The sequence below is a fragment of the Acipenser ruthenus genome, chromosome 36 (assembly GCF_902713425.1).
Source record: "Acipenser ruthenus chromosome 36, fAciRut3.2 maternal haplotype, whole genome shotgun sequence".
Lineage (NCBI taxonomy): Eukaryota > Metazoa > Chordata > Actinopteri > Acipenseriformes > Acipenseridae > Acipenser > Acipenser ruthenus.
Genome location: NC_081224.1, coordinates 515702 through 533225, shown reverse-complemented (window position 1 = coordinate 533225; position 17524 = coordinate 515702). Strand labels below are relative to the sequence as shown.

The window sequence follows — 17524 nt, the reverse complement described above, 5'->3', positions numbered from 1 at the left end:
GAATTGAATAGAGTGCTAATACAGAACTGAATTCAGTGGTAATACCTGAGGCTGCGAGAGCGAGGGCGCATGGCTGGCGACCTTCGACCCCCGTCGTCATCGGTGATGCTCTCCGTGCTGCCAAAGTGCTTCGACAGGAAGTGCAGCTCGTCCATCGTGGGCTGGAAGGGAAGCTGGTGGAGACGCTCCTGGGACGAGGAAGAGGACTGGAGAGAACGGGAGGGACGAAGGACAGGAAGGAAACGTTATTTATGCCAGCCGATGCACAGTAGAAGGAGGGGAGACACCTGGACAGCATACAGGGGACTCACCGATACAGTGGAGCTGGGGGTGTTGGTTCCATAACCCGATGAAGGTAAAGAAGCCAGAGACCAGCGTCGCCCATCCGCCCTGAGAGAGAGAGAGAGAGAGAGAGAGAGAGAGAGAGAGACAGCGTTAACACAGAGACCAGCGTCCCCCACCCGCCCTGAGAGAGAGAGAGAGAGAGAGAGAGAGAGACAGCGTTAACACAGAGACCAGCGTCCCCCATCCACCCTGAGAGAGAGAGAGAGAGAGAGACAGCAATACAGCGTTAACACAGACCAGCAGATCCTGAATCTTATCCAAAGCGATTTACAGAGATTAGGGGGTGAGGTATGCCTCATCAACAACTGCTGCTGCTGCTGCAGAGTCACTTCCAATAGGAGCTCGTTTGTTTGACATCTCATCCGAAGGACGGAGCACAAGGAGGTTCAGTGACTTGCTCAGGGTCACACACACACACACACACACACACACACACACACACACACACACACACACACACAGGGAGTCAGTGGCTGAGCCGGGATTTGAACCTCCTGGTATCAAGCCCCTTCATCTAACCACCGCACCCCCGAGCCTGCTATTCATTGCGTGTCTGAGGATAAATGTGGAAGCTGTATGTGTTTTGAATATAGGAATGAATGAATGGAAACTCGCTAACATGTCAAATGTTATTGCACGCACTCATCTGCAAACACCAAACTGGTTTCCTTTACAGGAGCTTGTTTTAAACTTTGAATTGTTACCTTCTCGAGGAGGCAAAGGAGAAGTGGGCTGGGGTGCTGGGAGAGAAGTTTCGGGGGCTGTCCAACGGGCTGCTTCCTGCAAGACAGGAAACAGAGAAAACTGAGTGCGGCTGAAAACGGAATGGCGTAATCACTTACATGAAATAAACTGAATAAAATGACGTCTTCCACAAACAAGATTTCAATCCGGAGCGTTTCCACAGATTTGGGGGTCCTGTATCCGTTTGTTCAAATCATTTGAGACACATTCTTTTAGGGGTACCATCGTCATTCTTGATAGCTTCGGTCACACTTCAAAAGAGCAAAAAAAAACTCAAATGAAAGCACTTCGTTCAATCTGGCATCGCAGGTAAGTGGTTAATTCCGCACGGCACTTTGTGGCATCAATCTGTCTCCACTCTCTCATTGATCTGTTTTCATGTTACCCACTTAGAACCGCCACATAGCCGCTCGAAAATCCGGCCGGGCTTTTAGTTGCTATGGAGTTTATTTAACTGACAACAGCAGGACCTAGACTGAGCCTCAGATGAAGGCGTGCTTGTCTGAGTGCAGTTTGATATGGCTGGATTCGATTAGAACCACAAGCTCTTAAGAGGTTTGTTCATTCACTGTGAAGCACACTGGGATGACATGAGGAGCGCTATATACAGTAACTAGACCCTGATATTGAAGCGATCCAGCCCTCTGAAATGTATTTATAATATATAGCACCAGATCCTGATATTGATGCAATCCAGCCCTCTGAAATGTCTTTATAATATACAGCACTAGACCCTGATATTGATGCAATCCAGCCCTCTGAAATGTCTTTATAATATACAGCACTAGACCCTGATATTGATGCGATCCAGCCCTCTGAAATGTCTTTATAATATACAGCGCTAGACCCTGATATTGATGCGATCCAGCCCTCTGAAATGTCTTTATAATATACAGCACTAGACCCTGATATTGATGCGATCCAGCCCTCCGAAATGTCTTTATAATATACAGCACTAGACCCTGATATTGATGCGATCCAGCCCTCTGAAATGTCTTTATAATATATAGCACTAGACCCTGATATTGATGCGATCCAGCCCTCTGAAATGTCTTTATAATATATAGCACTAGAGCCTGATATTGATGCAATCCAGCCCTCCAAAATGTCTTTATAATATATAGCACTAGACCCTGATATTGATGCAATCCAGCCCTCCGAAATGTCTTTATAATACACAGCACTAGACCCTGATATTGATGCGATCCAGCCCTCTGAAATGTCTTTATAATATACAGCACTAGACCCTGATATTGATGCGATCCAGCCCTCTGAAATATCTTTATAATATACAGCACTAGACCCTGATATTGATGCGATCCAGCCCTCTGAAATGTCTTTATAATATACAGCACACCCTGATCACAGCACAGCCCAGTCCAAGGTACTTACCGATATGCCCTGGCAGAGGGGAGTGTGGGCGGGGCAGCGTGGGGGAGGTGCTTGTCAGAATGAGGCTCTTACGATTGCTGGTTCGACAACTGTGCAAAAACAAGAGCAGAAAAACACAAGAATAAAAGTCAAAAGGGCAAAGAGATAGCTTTCAGAAAATGCTATCATATTGTCTTAAAAGGTAACAACGCTGTCTTTAAATGCTTTAAAATTCTAAATACTGCCTTCAAATACTGCCAACTGGCTGAGCACCTGCAGGCCTGCCTGTATGCAAGTCAGAACTGCCTGGTTCTCCGACGCTGGACATTAAGGAGATGGCTGCACGGCGGGCTTGCAGAGTGAAAAAAAATGACGTTGGCATTCGTTTCGGAGGACGCGAGTGCTCGTCTTGAGTCAGTTCAGGGGTTGCAGTGCTGAGCCAGGTTGAATAACAATTTGACATTCCAAAATTGGAAGAAATTGGAAAATGAATACAAATAATTAAAAAAAAAAACATATTGAATTACACACCGCTTTGTAGTTTCCCATATAGTTAACGAAAAACTGACAATGAAAAAAATATGACGAAATCTAACATGAAATACGACTGGACTGCTATCACGGCTTCCGGAAGACTTTTTCACAATGTCATTTTGTAGTTTCTTTGATGACATGATGTGAAATAAAATATCAAAATTATTTTCATATGTTTTTGTTTTGTTTTGTTTTTAATTATGTCCCAATCCTAAAATTCTAGGCGATGCAAAATTTTTGGCCAGAGCTGTAAATATATATCACATTTTTATTTTATTTTTTTTTGATATTTTTTTAATTGGAGAAAGTGAATTAAAAACGCTATTTTTAGCCGCACAGTTTGTCTTGACGTCAGTCGTGTTAAAATCCAGCTCATTTCCATGCGCATCCATTATCACACCAACACCATGATTGTGTGAGAAATTAGATTTGATTAAGATTGCTTTCACACAATGTGATTTTAGCAAGCTAATAATGTAACAAAGTAACAAGACACCAAAAAGCCACCAAGCATGTGGAGCAGCAGTGTGGAGTAGTGGTTAGGGCTCTGGACTCTTGACCGGAGGGTCGTGGGTTCAATCCCAGGTGGGGGGACACTGCTGCTGTACCCTTGAGCAAGGTATTTTACCTAGATTGCTCCAGTAAAAACCCAACTGTATAAATGGGTAATTGTATGTAAAAATAATGTGATATCTTGTAACAATTGTAAGTCGCCCTGGATAAGGGCGTCAGCTAAGAAATAAATAATAATCAAGTGTTTCTGTGGCTCCCATCTCCATGTCTTATTATCCATTGCAATGCTTCCTACAGCTGGGATCAACACATGCATTCAAATCTATAAATATTGCAATGTATTAAAGCCCTCGAGAAAGACTTGTAGTCCAAATGCTTGTTATTAAATAGTTGCTTTTAGTGTTTCTCTTTACAGGAAATCAGAGAAATAATCAATCTCGTGCACAGACAATGACAAGGCCGCCAGATGTCCCTAATTTGCATGTCTTTTTCATTCACCACAATACGCACCATTGGAGAAAACATCAGAGATCAACCACACACAGACACAGCACACAAAACAAACCCACAGCCGGAATCGAATTCGCTTTACAGTGGAACAGGTGGTGTCGTTTTGTTACTGAGAGTGTCTTTTGATGAGCTGGTCAATGGACGAATAGACAGCCAAGCTGAAAAATCAGTTATGTCAGAAACACCCAACCCCCCGTTGCCATAGCTGAAAAAACAACATTAGCGCTATCCATAGAAGAACATAAGAAAGTTTACAAACGAGAGGAGGCCATTTGGCCCATCTTGCTCGTTTGGTTGTTAGTAGCTTATTGATCCCAGAATCTCATCAAGCAGCTTCTTGAAGGATCCCAGGGTGTCAGCTTCAACAACATTACTGGGGAGTTGGTTCCAGACCCTCACAATTCTCTGTGTAAAAAAAAGTGCCTCCTATTTTCTGTTCTGAATGCCCCTTTATCTAATCTCCACTTGTGACCCCTGGTCCTTGTTTCTTTTTTCAGGTCGAAAAAGTCCCCTGGGTAGACATTGTCAATACCTTTTAGGATTTTGAATGTTTGAATCACCGCGTAGTCTTCTTTGTTCAAGACTGAATAGATTCAATTCTTTCAGCCTGTCTGCATACGACATGCCTTTTAAACCCGGGATAATCCTGGTTGCTCTTCTGTGCACTCTTTCTAGAGCAGCAATATCCTTTTTGTAACGAGGTGACCAGAACTGAACACAATATTCTAGGTGAGGTCTTACTAATGCATTGTAAAGTTTAAACATGACTTCCCTTGATTTAAATTCAACACAATATATCCGAGCATCTTGTTGGCCTTTTTTGTAGCTTCCCCACATTGTCTAGATGAAGACATTTCTGAGTCTATGTGTCTATAGAGTCGATGACAATCACAGAACAGTACAGGATAGAGATGGTAATGTATAGCTGTATGCTGTGGTATGAGAGCAATTTAAAACCCCTTCTGGTGGTCTCAAGATACCAAGATATAAGTGTGACGACACACACAGCTATGACCAAAGGTTTGTCATCACAATATTCAAATAGGCACTTCAGCATTCAAATATTCAAATCTGAAATGAAACCATGAAACAAGATTCCGAATGAAAGCTTTGCAATGCCACAGAACACAACAACGCGCTATTAATAATAATAATAATAATAATAATAATAATAATAATAATAATAATAATAATAATAATAATAATAATAATAATAATAATATTGAATTGAAATCTTAAAATGTTAAATGAAATGGAAGAAGAGAAGACGGTGTTTAAATATTGACAGGAAATGCATTAGTGCCGAGTATGACAGCCTGAGATATCTCAGGAGGAGGGCCGCAGGGCAGCTGGCTCATGACTGTCCTCCCTAACGGGCTTCAGAGTCTCCCAACGCTCATAATCACAGCCGGTGCACACACTGCAAAGTGATACATAACTCTGTCCTTCCTTCTCCGTTATTTATTCAGCAGAGGGAGGCTGCTCAGAGAGTATAAGAGCCTCCCTTTCTCTTTCTCTTTCTCTGCTCCACCAGCACAGAGCAGAGGGAGGCTGTTCAGAGAGTATAAGAGCCTCTCCTTTCTCTTTCTCTTTCTCTTTCTCTGCTCCACCAGCACAGAGCAAAGGGAGGCTGTTCAGAGAGTATAAGAGCCTCTCTCTCTTTCTCTGCTCCACCAGCACAGAGCAGAGGGAGGCTGTTCAGAGAGTATAATAGCCTCCCTTTCTCTTTCTCTGCTCCACCAGCACAGAGCAGAGGGAGGCTGTTCAGAGAGTATAAGAGCCTCCCTTTCTCTGCTCCACCAGCACACAGCAGAGGGAGGTTGTTCAGAGAGTATAAGAGCCTCCCTTTCTCTTTCTCTGCTCCACCAGCACAGAGCAGAGGGAGGCTGCTCAGAGAGTATAAGAGCCTCCCTTTCTCTTTCTCTGCTCCACCAGCACAGAGCAGAGGGAGGCTGTTCAGAGAGTATAAGAGCCTCTCTCTCTTTCTCTGCTCCACCAGCACAGAGCAGAGGGAGGCTGTTCAGAGAGTATAAGAGCCTCTCTTTCTCTTTCTCTGCTCCACCAGCACAGAGCAGAGGGAGGCTGATCAGAGAGTATAACAGCCTCTCCTTTCTCTTTCTCTGCTCCACCAGCACAGAGCAGAGGGAGGCTGATCAGAGAGTATAACAGCCTCTCCTTTCTCTTTCTCTGCTCCACCAGCACAGAGGGAGGCTGTTCAGAGAGTAAGAGCCTCCCTTTCTCTTTCTGGAGCACCCCCCCCCCCCCCAGCTAACACACCCAGGGGAAGGCCAGCAGTCACTTGATGGATTTATGGACCGTTTTTAATGGCTCAATCATCCCACACTGCAGTCATGTGACAGTGAAACTAGCATTGCTGCGAGGTGATTGTGAAGCAGTATAGCGATGATGGAAAGGGTTTCCATAAATTAATACAGAAATAATTAATTAAAAAATCAAATAAATAAATGTTGTGCATTTACATACAGCGCTGGTAGAATTTTTTTTTCTCGCAATGCTATTTTGTAGTTTCTTTGATTACATGATGTGAAATAAAACATCTAAATTATGTTCTTATGTGTTTAAAAAAAAAAGATGCCTCAATCCTATCATTCTAGGTGATGCTAAACGTTTTGCTGTAGATCTGAAACATGATTTGAAAGAAACAGCTGCTACAGCAAGCATGCGTTGTAGTATTTTTTTTTTGTATCAGGTACTACACTCGGTGAAGGGATTTCTCTGTTTGCAGACCTTGCTTTCAGACAGTCTTGCACTTTCATGGTCGCCTGCAGAGAGAAACTGCCCCCGCCCTCTTCAGAGCCTTCTTCCTATGTTTAACCAATCAGCATTGAGTGTTTTGCTACGGAACCCATTTCAAGAATGTTCACACATTCCGATATACTCAGCACCAAGCAGACAGAACACAGTGGGAGCGGGTCCGTTTCAAGAGCGTCACAGCTGCTGACTAATGCTTGGCACCTCGTTCAAACCTTAGCCTAAGACTGTCCAGCAAAATCGATATGTTTTAGCTGCATTAGCCTGCGTATTGCAAGAGTCTTGTGTCATCTCTGGCATAGCAATCCAGACAACCCTTTCTGAGTCTGAAACATCCAAACATCCGGTCCTTGTGCAGATTCACCATGGAGAACAGATTCACCACAATGAGATTAGTTCAATATCGCTGCATTAAAAGTCCTTCAATATTGACTATTTTTCTTAACCCATTACCCAATTAACACACACACACACACACACACACACACACACACACACAGAGACACGCACGCACGCACATGCTCTCTGCAAACCAAAACACACGCATATATGCCTGAAACAACACGTCATAAAAACACTGCATAGTATAGAAAACGTCTTGCTCCAGAAATCTCTCATTCGCATGAACAAAAAAACCAGACTGGACAACAGATCGCTTCAAACAGAAACGTCACAAAACTGGCCTTTCAATGTTAAAAGTATACACAGTAAAGAACGTCATCAATATGCATTGAGATAACATACCCATAAAAACATCACAGCCATTAAAATATCATTTCTATATATATATAAATACACATATATAAATCTATCTATCTATCTCCTTATCTATATGATACACACACACATATGTACAATGAAACCAGGAGAAAACAGCACCATTGCAAAATCAAAAAAAAATATGGAATACATAAAAAGATAACGATACAACTAATAATAATATGAATAATATTAGCAGGCTTTCAAGGTTACCTTTTGGTGCGTCGGAACATGTTGCTGTCTAAAAATCTAGGAGCAGAGCAACTGGACAGGGCTGCCCAGAAAGATTCAGTCATGGTCCTCTGGAGATGACATTGTCATGGCTGTGAGCGAGCGAGCGAGCGTGTGTGTGTGTGTGTGTGTGTGTGCGCACGCTCAATAAAGGGAGGTTAGCAAAAGAGAAAGAGGAGAGACGAGAGAGAGGAGAGGAGAAAGAGGAGAGAGGAGATGAGAGAGAGGAGAGAGAGAGAGAGGGGAGGGGTGAAACGTCTCTCTGCTTCAGCCACACGCACAGCAACACTCGGCTGGTCTCAAGGGTATGCAGGGAGGGGGGAAGCAAAAGCCAGGAAGGGAGGGAGGGAGGGAGGGGGGAGGGAGGGAGGGATGGAAAGGCAGTAGATGATGTGAAAGGAGAGAGAGCTGCTTGAAGCACTGGGGTTGAAAGTCTCTCTCTCTCTCTCTCTCTCTCTCTCTCTCTGTCTCTCTCCTGCTGCAGCTGAGACGGACTTAACCCTTTCATTACCTTTTCCGACTCTGCTGTCTGTGCGCCGCTGAGGCCCAGGGGCTGGGGTGTAAGAGCAGACTCTTTTTCTCTCGCTCAATCAAACCGAAAAAGGAAAAGGTCCGGGCTAAAGCACCTTTATAATAAAACAATTCATTTTGTGTTGGTCCCCACGGCTTTTATTTTGCCAGCCTCAATTAAACATGCATTGATAGTTGAATCTCCGCCCTGAGTCTCACAGTTACCTATTACATTACCAGCACACAGTTACCTATTACATTACCAGCACACAGTCACTTCACTTGTGTTTAGAGGGTCAATTTCTTTGCTTCTTAATCATGCATTTGTCAGTGCATATATTATATTATTATTATTTTATCATTATTGCTAATTAGTCATAGTCAAAATGTTAGTATTAATAAGTCATTTAGCAGACACTTTTATCCAAAGCGACTTCCAGAGACTAGGGGGGTGAACTCTGCATCATCAACAACTGCTGCTGCTGCTGCAGAGTCACTTCCAATAGGAGCTCGTTTGTTTGACGTCTCATCCGAAGGACGGAGCACGAGGAGGTTCAGTGACTTGCTCAGGGTCGCACACACACAGCGAGTCAGTGTCTGAGTTGGGATTTGAACCTCCTGGTATCAAGCCCCTTTCTCTAACCACCGCACCACCGAGCTACGTGTAATAAAACACATGTGCATGTCTTTAGCTGTGCCTACAGAATTTATACCGAGCTGGCAAACGTTTTCCGGGTTTCAAATGTATTACCAAGCGGGGCGGCAGTTTATGCTATTGCTGTGACTCAGCACAATCCCAGATGTCACTGACTACACTGAAGCACGGAGACAGGCACGCTGCTGAACGCTTTGTCATCATATTGCATGAAGAGTGAAGCGGTCGAGGTCTATGCCAGGGGAACCGGGGCTGCAAGAGACAGATGTAAAACAACACGCTTGCTGTGGAAGCTGCTTCCCCGTGAGCATCACCTTCAAACAAAAACTTCAGAAAGTCGTAAAGAAATCTGACGAACATGTAACAATATGTGTGGTCCAGTGGATAAAGAAAAGGGCTCGTAACCAGGAGGTTCCTGGTTCAAATCCCACCTCAGCCACTGACTCATTGTGTGACCCTGAGCAAGTCACTTCACCTCCTTGTGCTCCGTCTTTCGGGTGAGACGTAGTTGTAAGTGACTCTGCAGCTGATGCATAGTTCACACACCCTAGTCTCTGTAAGTCGCCTTGGATAAAGGCGTCTGCTAAATAAACAAATAATAAAATTGTTTGATGGTGGCACTCGTGTTAAGAAATAAATGCAAAGTAGGAATAATGAGAAAAATTTCACATGGGATACAAGAACAGAAGCTCCATCTCAGAGTCTCTAGTCCCTCGGAGGTCAAATCAAATCTCTCTAATCAGCACGTGCGTGGCAGGGCAGAAGCCTGGCTGCTGTAAATAATGTGTGTGTGGGAATGTAACGGCAGGGATGGGGTTAAATCCATCCCTGCCAGCAATCACAGACGTGGCCACTCCCCAGTTAGGTAACTGATGCTGATTGGAGAACACGAGAACACGAGAGCACGAGAGCACGAGAGCACGAGAGCACAAGAACACAAGAGCACAGGAACATAAGAACACAAGAACACAAGAACATAAGAACATAAGAACATAAGAAAGTTTACAAACGAGAGGAGGCCATTCAGCCCATCTTCCTCGTTTGGTTGTTAGTAGCTTATTGATCCCAGAATCTCATCAAGCAGCTTCTTGAAGGATCCCAGGGTGTCAGCTTCAACAACATTACTGGGGAGTTGGTTCCAGACCCTCACAATTCTCTGTGTAAAAAAAGTGTCTCCTATTTTCTGTTCTGAATGCCCCTTTATCTAATCTCCATTTGTGACCCCTGGTCCTTGTTTCTTTTTTCAGGTTGAAAAAGTCCCCTGGGTCGACATTGTCTATACCTTTTAGGATTTTGAATGTTTGAATCACCGCGTAGTCTTCTTTGTTCAAGACTGAATAGATTCATTTCTTTTAGCCTGTCTGCATACGACATGCCTTTTAAACCCGGGATAATTCTGGTCGCTCTTCTTTGCACTCTTTCTAGAGCAGCGATATCCTTTTTGTAACGAGGTGACCGGAAGACACTTTCAAGCAGCACAAAAATGGTTTGTTCAAGTCCTGCGCTCCAGTAAATTGGCTTCAACAGGACGGCAATGTGAAAGCTAAACCCCAACGAGTTGCCAGACCACGGGAAGCTTTCCCCAATCCTCTAACAGGGGGGCCCGCTTCAGTCAAAGCTTTCAAAACGCACTCGCTGCGCAATGCTAGCTGCTGGGTGCTTCTGAACCCCACTGACAGGAGACAGAATCAGCGAGGAACGACAAACAACACGACCCTGGGGGGCTGTAATCAATGAGACAGGGAGCTTGGGAGGTGAACCGAGCAAGTCCAGATCAGCACCAAGGACAGCAGCCAGCGAGCCCTGTGCTGTGCTGTTAAGAGCAAAGGCTGCATGCTGCAGGAGGTGCTGGCCTTGCTGATTGGTGCTTAGCAGCTCTAGCAAGGACAGGACCTCGTTCAGCACACTGCAGCTTCACTTTGTTGTTTTTTACGAGGTGTGCAATTATGTCGTGGGTTCTTTTGAGACAGCGAGAGACGAGGGTATGGAAACGGATCCTTCAAGACCCGATGAGGTTCTGACATCAATCAGCTGCTTGGAACCGGATGAGCTCAGAAGTCTAGAAAACCGTGTGATTTATAATAAGTTAATGCGTGGCGTGTCTGTTTTTTTTTTTTTTGTATAAGAGACATCATTTCACACAGTTTGAGTGGCTCAGCTTCGTTCTGCGATCCTCTCGTCCACACTGCACGAGATGACAGCTCTAATTATTATTATTATTTTATTATTATTATTATTATTTGTTAATTTAGCAGATGCCTTTATCCAAGGCGACTTACAGAGACTAGGGTGTGTGAACTATGCATCAGCTGCAGTCACTTACAACTACGTCTCACCCGAAAGACGGAGCACAAGGAGGTGAAGTGACTTGCTCAGGGTCACACAATGAGTCAGTGGCTGAGTTGTGATTTGAACCTCCTGATTACAAGCCCGTTTCTTTAACCACTGGACCACACAGCCTATCAAGGAGAGACCGTTTCCAGTCCTCTATGTGGTTTGCATGTGATACAGTTCAGTGCACATCACCCCACACAGCCAAGATGAAACCCAAAACATTATCACTCACCTGCTGCTTTTCCTCGGCAAGGGCAGGTCCTTCTGTGAAGACAATGAAAAAAAAGAATCAGATTTATTACATCTTGGTGGCAGCTTCCTTCCCCCCCTCCCAATGCATTTAAGGGGCAGCAGTGTGGAGTAGTGGTGAGGGCTCTGGACTCTTGACCGGAGGGTTGTGGGTTCAATCCCAGGTGGGGGACACTGCTGCTGTACCCTTGAGGAAGGTACTTTACCTAGATTGCTCCAGTAAAAACCCAACTGTATAAATGGGGAATTGTATGTAAAAATAACGTGATATCTTGTAACAATTGTAAGTCGCCCTGGATAAGGCGATAAAATAAATAATAAAATAAATTTAAAAACTATTAACAGCAGGCTCTCCTTTTGGTCTAATAATAATATAAACGAGGCCACTGCACCCTTTTCAAGTCTTTACAACTCAGTCAATGAGAACGACTTCTAGTCGAAACGTTGCTCATTAAATCTCAACGTCTTCTTTGGCCAGGGAAGAGGCAGTTTTACATTCGAATGGTTAATAAGCTGCACGTGGGTCCTCGTCTCCTCAGAGCAGTCAGCTCAGGAATCCTTTGAGAAATGATTAGACCGAGCCAGCCCATCTTTCCATGGACGCTCCACTGCCCACATCAAAGCGACTGCTGGGAGCAAGAGGATCAGTTACAATTCATACCCACTAATACTTTAAAAGGGGTCCTTGAAGCGGGTCTGCCCCTTCAACAGTAGGCATTGATAGATTTGATTAAACTCAGATTAGAGGCTTCTTACTTGGAGATGTGTTGTTTTTTTTTTGTAGTTATTTCCTGATATTCCTGTATTGATGTCTTCTCTGAGGCTTTCAGTGTAATTGGGTTTAACACAGGGCTGGTCTCTTAGTCTGCTTTCTCATCCTACCCTCTGCGGACAGCTCTGTCATCCACACTGGCTATTGTCTTTTCAGGGAGGGATTGGGTAGGTTTTGTTGCTCCCTCCCTCACCCCCCTAAGAGAAAGGGTGCTCCCTCCAGTCCAGGGCAGGCTTGAGGCATGGAGACTGAACTGCTCCCTCCCTCCCTCACCCCCTAAAAGAAAGTTGCTCACTCCAGTCCAGGGCAGGCTGGAGGCATGGAGACTGAACTGCTCCCTCCCTCCCTCACCCCCCTAAGAGAAAGGGTGCTCCCTCCAGTCCAGGGCAGGCTTGAGGCATGGAGACTGAACTGCTCCCTCCCTCCCTCACCCCCCTAAGAGAAAGGGTGCTCCCTCCAGTCCAGGGCATGCTTGAGGCACAGAGACTGAACTGCTCCCTCCCTCACCCCCCTAAGAGAAAGGGTGCTCCCTCCAGTCCAGGGCAGGCTTGAGGCATGGAGACTGAACTGCTCCCTCCCAAACCCGTATCAGGAACAGTTCCTTTTAAAGGGGCCAGACAGTGTATCGGTACCACAGAGTGAACTGCCTGTCCCAAACTCCTTGTGGTAGAGCTGTGATCTCCTCGAGGCTCGGATCTGGCTTCATTGGGGATTATTAATGGATTGCAATTGGGATTTATTTTGGTAAGGGATGAGCTAGTTGACTAAATGTCAGACAGTGACATCACGGCAGTCTGTTAAGCCTGGCAGTGGGTTACCAGAAGTGACATCACCTTCACTGGCACAAACCCTTCAATAAACCAGGGTGCAGTGACTCATCATCGCCAGTAAAGCAGGATGAATGATGAATACTCAGACAGACTCAGACATAAGAAATAAAGCCAGAACGGGCACAGATGGGTCGTTTATCACATCGGGGGGTAGCGCTGTTTATTACATAAGGGGTTAGACAACCCTTTGAATGCTTCATGCCTCAGCGGCTGTAACCGGAAATGACAAGCCCGCATTGCACCTTCGCAACCGCCCGGTTCTGAGTGCAGACCCTCAGAGAATTACTTTTGAAAATGACACTGATGACGAATGAAACGTTTGTCTGCTTGACTTTCCTGTATGTTTTACACGAGGATCTTTTAAGTTATGGATGTAGTTTGATTTGTGCCCCCACAATGCATCACTTCTGTATTCGATTGAAGCATTCTCTACTGGAACCCTTAACCTGAATTCTGTTTTAGTCTTATTCCCCTCCCCCTGCTGGACCATAAGCACATTACAGCTGCAACCACAGTCCCTACTCCAGGAAATAGAAACTCTTCCGCATCCTTAAGGTAACCTTTCAAATTGTTTCTCGCTTGCTGTGGAGCCTCGGAGTTACAGACACATGGAGGCTCTTCACAGGACTGCATTGTCTCAGCAACGTGCATTACTGTCAGTGCTTTAGTGTTCCTGCTTTACTGCAGGGGTAGAAAGTCTACTATTCTAAAGATGTTTTGGCAAATGGTTGTTTTTTGGTCACCTGTCACTCAAGGTTTAACTTAAAGTACTAATTTTCAAAATAAAATGCTCCAGCAAACTTCACCCAGAATTTACACAAGTTTGATCGAAGGGACTGCTGCGTCACATCCGTTTTAAAAAGTCTTATTTCCGGCACACATTTTTCTTTGGATTTTAAAATATGCTTTGTCAGAGGAAAGAGGATTTTCTCCATCCCAAAAAACAAAACCAGGTTTTCATTGATGTAGTGACCAGAACGTCATCGTAATGAAAGACTGGCTGAAAAATATGCACAGAAGTGATTCATTTATATCAAGTTAAATAATAATACAGAAAAAAGCTTGTAAATGCAATGACAAACGTTTCTCTGTGATTAAGAAAATCCTTCACGCACTTATTGGGAGTCTACGTCACCCAGCTGCAAACACAGACCGAGCACGAATCACAACGTGTGTCATTTCAAGTAACAAAGTTTACAATGTCTTAATTTACACCGAGGTTGGAGTGATGAGCCGCCGCGTAGCTTTACGCACGCGTGACACGGAACTCCCCGATGTTATAACGAAACCGCTCCGAGTTTACATCGTGGCTGGCGTGGTGACTGCTGTCCGAGGTGCTGATTCCCTCAGCAGCACTGCGCATCACAACACTGTAATCAGAGGCTTGTTTGTAAAGTAAATATCTATAGACTGTACCTGAAGCCTTCTCCGACGAATGATACCGGAGTCGTCCATGGTGCCGGCCGGGGCCGCTTGATTCGTTGTCGGTTGTCTCCAAGTCCAGTCGTGAACTTGGCACTATCCCAAAGTAACCCCGTTAATTCTGCGACATACAGCACATTTGCCAAAAAAAATCCGGGCCGGGGTGAGGGAAGCAGAACTCCAAGCAAACGGAGTGCAAACACACAAAAACAGAACAAAACAAAACGTACACTCGAGTCCAAAATAAAACGGAAGAAAAAACACCACAAAACAAATCAGAGTTTCTAATAATAATAATAAAAATATATACAATATTCTTCAAATCCTGAATAAGTGAAACTAACGAGAAACTCTACTGAGGACGCGTGATACAGTCAACCATGCAGAATCCATATCCGCTTCCCAATCGTTTCTGCGCTCCAAACATTTACTGTGTTTTGTTTTCCTCTGGGGTGCAGGTTCTCGTTATCATTGTGCGTCCAGATTCGTTTATTCAATTCCTTTAAACACACGCGAATGCTATCTGTGCATCGTGGCGGCCCTGCGTGAATTGAACACGTTAAGTGGGGGTGTCTTTGGCGAACTGACCCGAATTCGCGTTGTGGGCGGCACCACACGCAGATGCCTGTTGTTAAAACGATATCCACAAAGCCGCTTTGCTGTATCTTGCAACTGACCCTTTACATACAAAAACACCTACCGGTAAATACGTGTAATATACCTACTGCGGAGATATACGCGTACATGACCTGCAGCTACAGCCACAAAATACGGACACCCCGGCACATCCGCGTCTGTGTTCACATCTGCAAAAACAAACCCTCGCAAATAAGTCAAACGTGCACATTCTTATATTATCTTATATTATATATCATACTTTATATTTATATTTATTATATCAACAAGGTGCTGCTGAATCGAAAATGCTTTCTCCGCTGCAGCAATCCTCTCTGTCCGCTAATAAGAGAATCTAAGGCACTGAGTATGTGGCACTAAAATATCTCTCTCTCTCTCTCTCTCTCTCTCTCTCTCTCTCTCTCTCTCTCTCTCTCTCTCTCTCTCTCTCTCTCTCTCTCTCTCTCTCTCTCTATCACTGACCCCCCGATCCTGTCCCTTCGCCCCTCCCCCTTACTTGATCGACTTGAAGACAAAAGCGATGTCACACTTTTAACCCCTGCCGGTCCCCCGGATGTGCAGTCAAATTAACGCTGTAACGGGGAGTCGCTTTGGCAGTGGAAGCGGCGACTGCGCCTGCGCGCTGTCCTGTGCAGGGGGGGGGGCGCTGTGTTATAATATTATGGAACAGTAATAGACTATTTCGTTACAGGACACGGATAATGTGTCGGCATGGCTTTTATTTTCAAATTTTGGTTATCGGTTCTGAGCGAGAAAGAAAACAATCAATCAATCAATCAATCGATATGATTGATCTCTGATGTGAAGGGTTAGGGTTAAAACGCTTCGCCTTTTCTCTAATAACAGGTGATATTAAGAGATTGGACTGGTTAGCAGGTCCAGGGGCAAACACTCTCGACGCTTTCCCTGCTGTTTAACATTTAACACGCGTTACATAATGAAATATTGGTGCGCTCTACAGCATTGAGCTGATCTGACAGTTTGATAATTAAAAAAATGGGTTCATATTTCATTATTCAGCAGACGCCTTTATCCAAGGCGACTTACAGAGACTAGGGTGTGTGAACTATGCATCAGCTGCAGAGTCACTTACAATCACATCTCACCCAAAAGACGGGGCACAAGGAGGTTAAGTGACTTGCTCAGGGTCACACAATGAGTCAGTGGCTGAGGTGGGATTTGAACCGGGGACCTCCTGGTTACAAGCCCTTTTCTTTAACCACTGGACCACACAGCCATAGGCTATAAATTAGTATTAATCATCATAAATACTAATTTATAGCCAATTGCTTCTCGTTTTAAGCTGCGGTCACCGAACAACCGTCTATGCAACATCTACACGCGAGCACTCGCATGCAACAAAAAAAACCAAAACATTTTTGTTAAAAAAATAAATAAATAAATAAATTCAAACTGTTACCAGGCAGGTTCTTTGTAGCTCCGGGAGCCACCCTGTCGACCTATCGGGATAGAGACTCTCAGCCGGGGGAGCCAATAGGGAGCGAGCAAAAAGGCAGGGGGACACCGCCCACCTCTTGACACGAGAGGTCTTGGTGCAGTCCGCGAGATGTTGTACCCTCGTGGGGTTAGAACCAGAGTTGCCGAGTCCGCTTATAATAATTGGAGAGTCGCGGTTGGAATGTGAGAGTCGCGGGTTGGAACTCTAACACGGGTTGCGCTTGTTTTGGGCTTGTTTTGAAGAACGAGGTCGCTATTTTTCTGTCCATTGCTTTGTGCAAATACTCCCATACAATATTCTGAGGACTTACCAGCAGCAAAACAGCGGCTTAACACTGATATTTTAAAATATGCTTTTACCATAATCAACATAATTTAGAAATTTTATTTAACATCATGTAATCAAATAAACTACAAAAAAAGTCTACCGGAAGCCATAACAGCAGTACAGTCGTATTTCATGTTAGATTTCATATTTGTTCAATATCAGTTAAGGATATGGAAAACTACAAAGCGGTGTGTGATTCAATATGTTAACATCACAGTATTCAGCAGGTTTCATTGGAAACAGAAAGAATGATGTCTCTAAAGCTCAGAGAGAATGCATTAGTTCACATAACTCTGCAGGCAAACATCCCAGATGCATCTCTGAATAAAGCCGGTGCTGAATATACCCGCCAGCACTGTGTGTGCAGCACGACTTCACACAGCAGGTTCCCTGTGCAGATCGCTGCTTTCGCATCCCGTGTTAAAGAGCTGTACTGGCTTCTGACTCGTTGTAACCCTGGACAATTGAACAGGCTGGCAGGCACTCGGGGTGTCTCAAGTCTGGAGTTAGATGCTGCACATTTATCAAGAAAAAAAAAGAAGTTGTTTTTG

The 17524-nt window shown here is 44.5% G+C and overlaps 1 protein-coding gene across 2 annotated transcripts in view; it reads right to left on the bottom strand.

The window, feature by feature from the left end:
* Positions 1 to 15650, bottom strand: part of LOC117962684 (microtubule-associated serine/threonine-protein kinase 1-like) — a 36387-nt gene extending 20737 nt beyond the window's left edge. The window contains exons 1-6 of one of the 2 annotated variants that reach the window (XM_059008068.1): positions 14546 to 15650; positions 11511 to 11542; positions 2482 to 2570; positions 1050 to 1125; positions 312 to 390; positions 46 to 206 (exon numbers count right to left, since the gene is read on the bottom strand). In XM_059008068.1, coding sequence (XP_058864051.1) covers positions 46 to 206; positions 312 to 390; positions 1050 to 1125; positions 2482 to 2570; positions 11511 to 11542; positions 14546 to 14584 — 476 coding nt within the window. In that variant the 5' untranslated portion in view covers positions 14585 to 15650. Of the gene's footprint in view, positions 1 to 45; positions 207 to 311; positions 391 to 1049; positions 1126 to 2481; positions 2571 to 7761; positions 8005 to 11510; positions 11543 to 14545 lie in introns of those variants that run through there. The other variant, XM_059008067.1, reaches the window with a different exon arrangement.
* Between the last annotated feature and the right edge of the window lie 1874 nt (positions 15651 to 17524).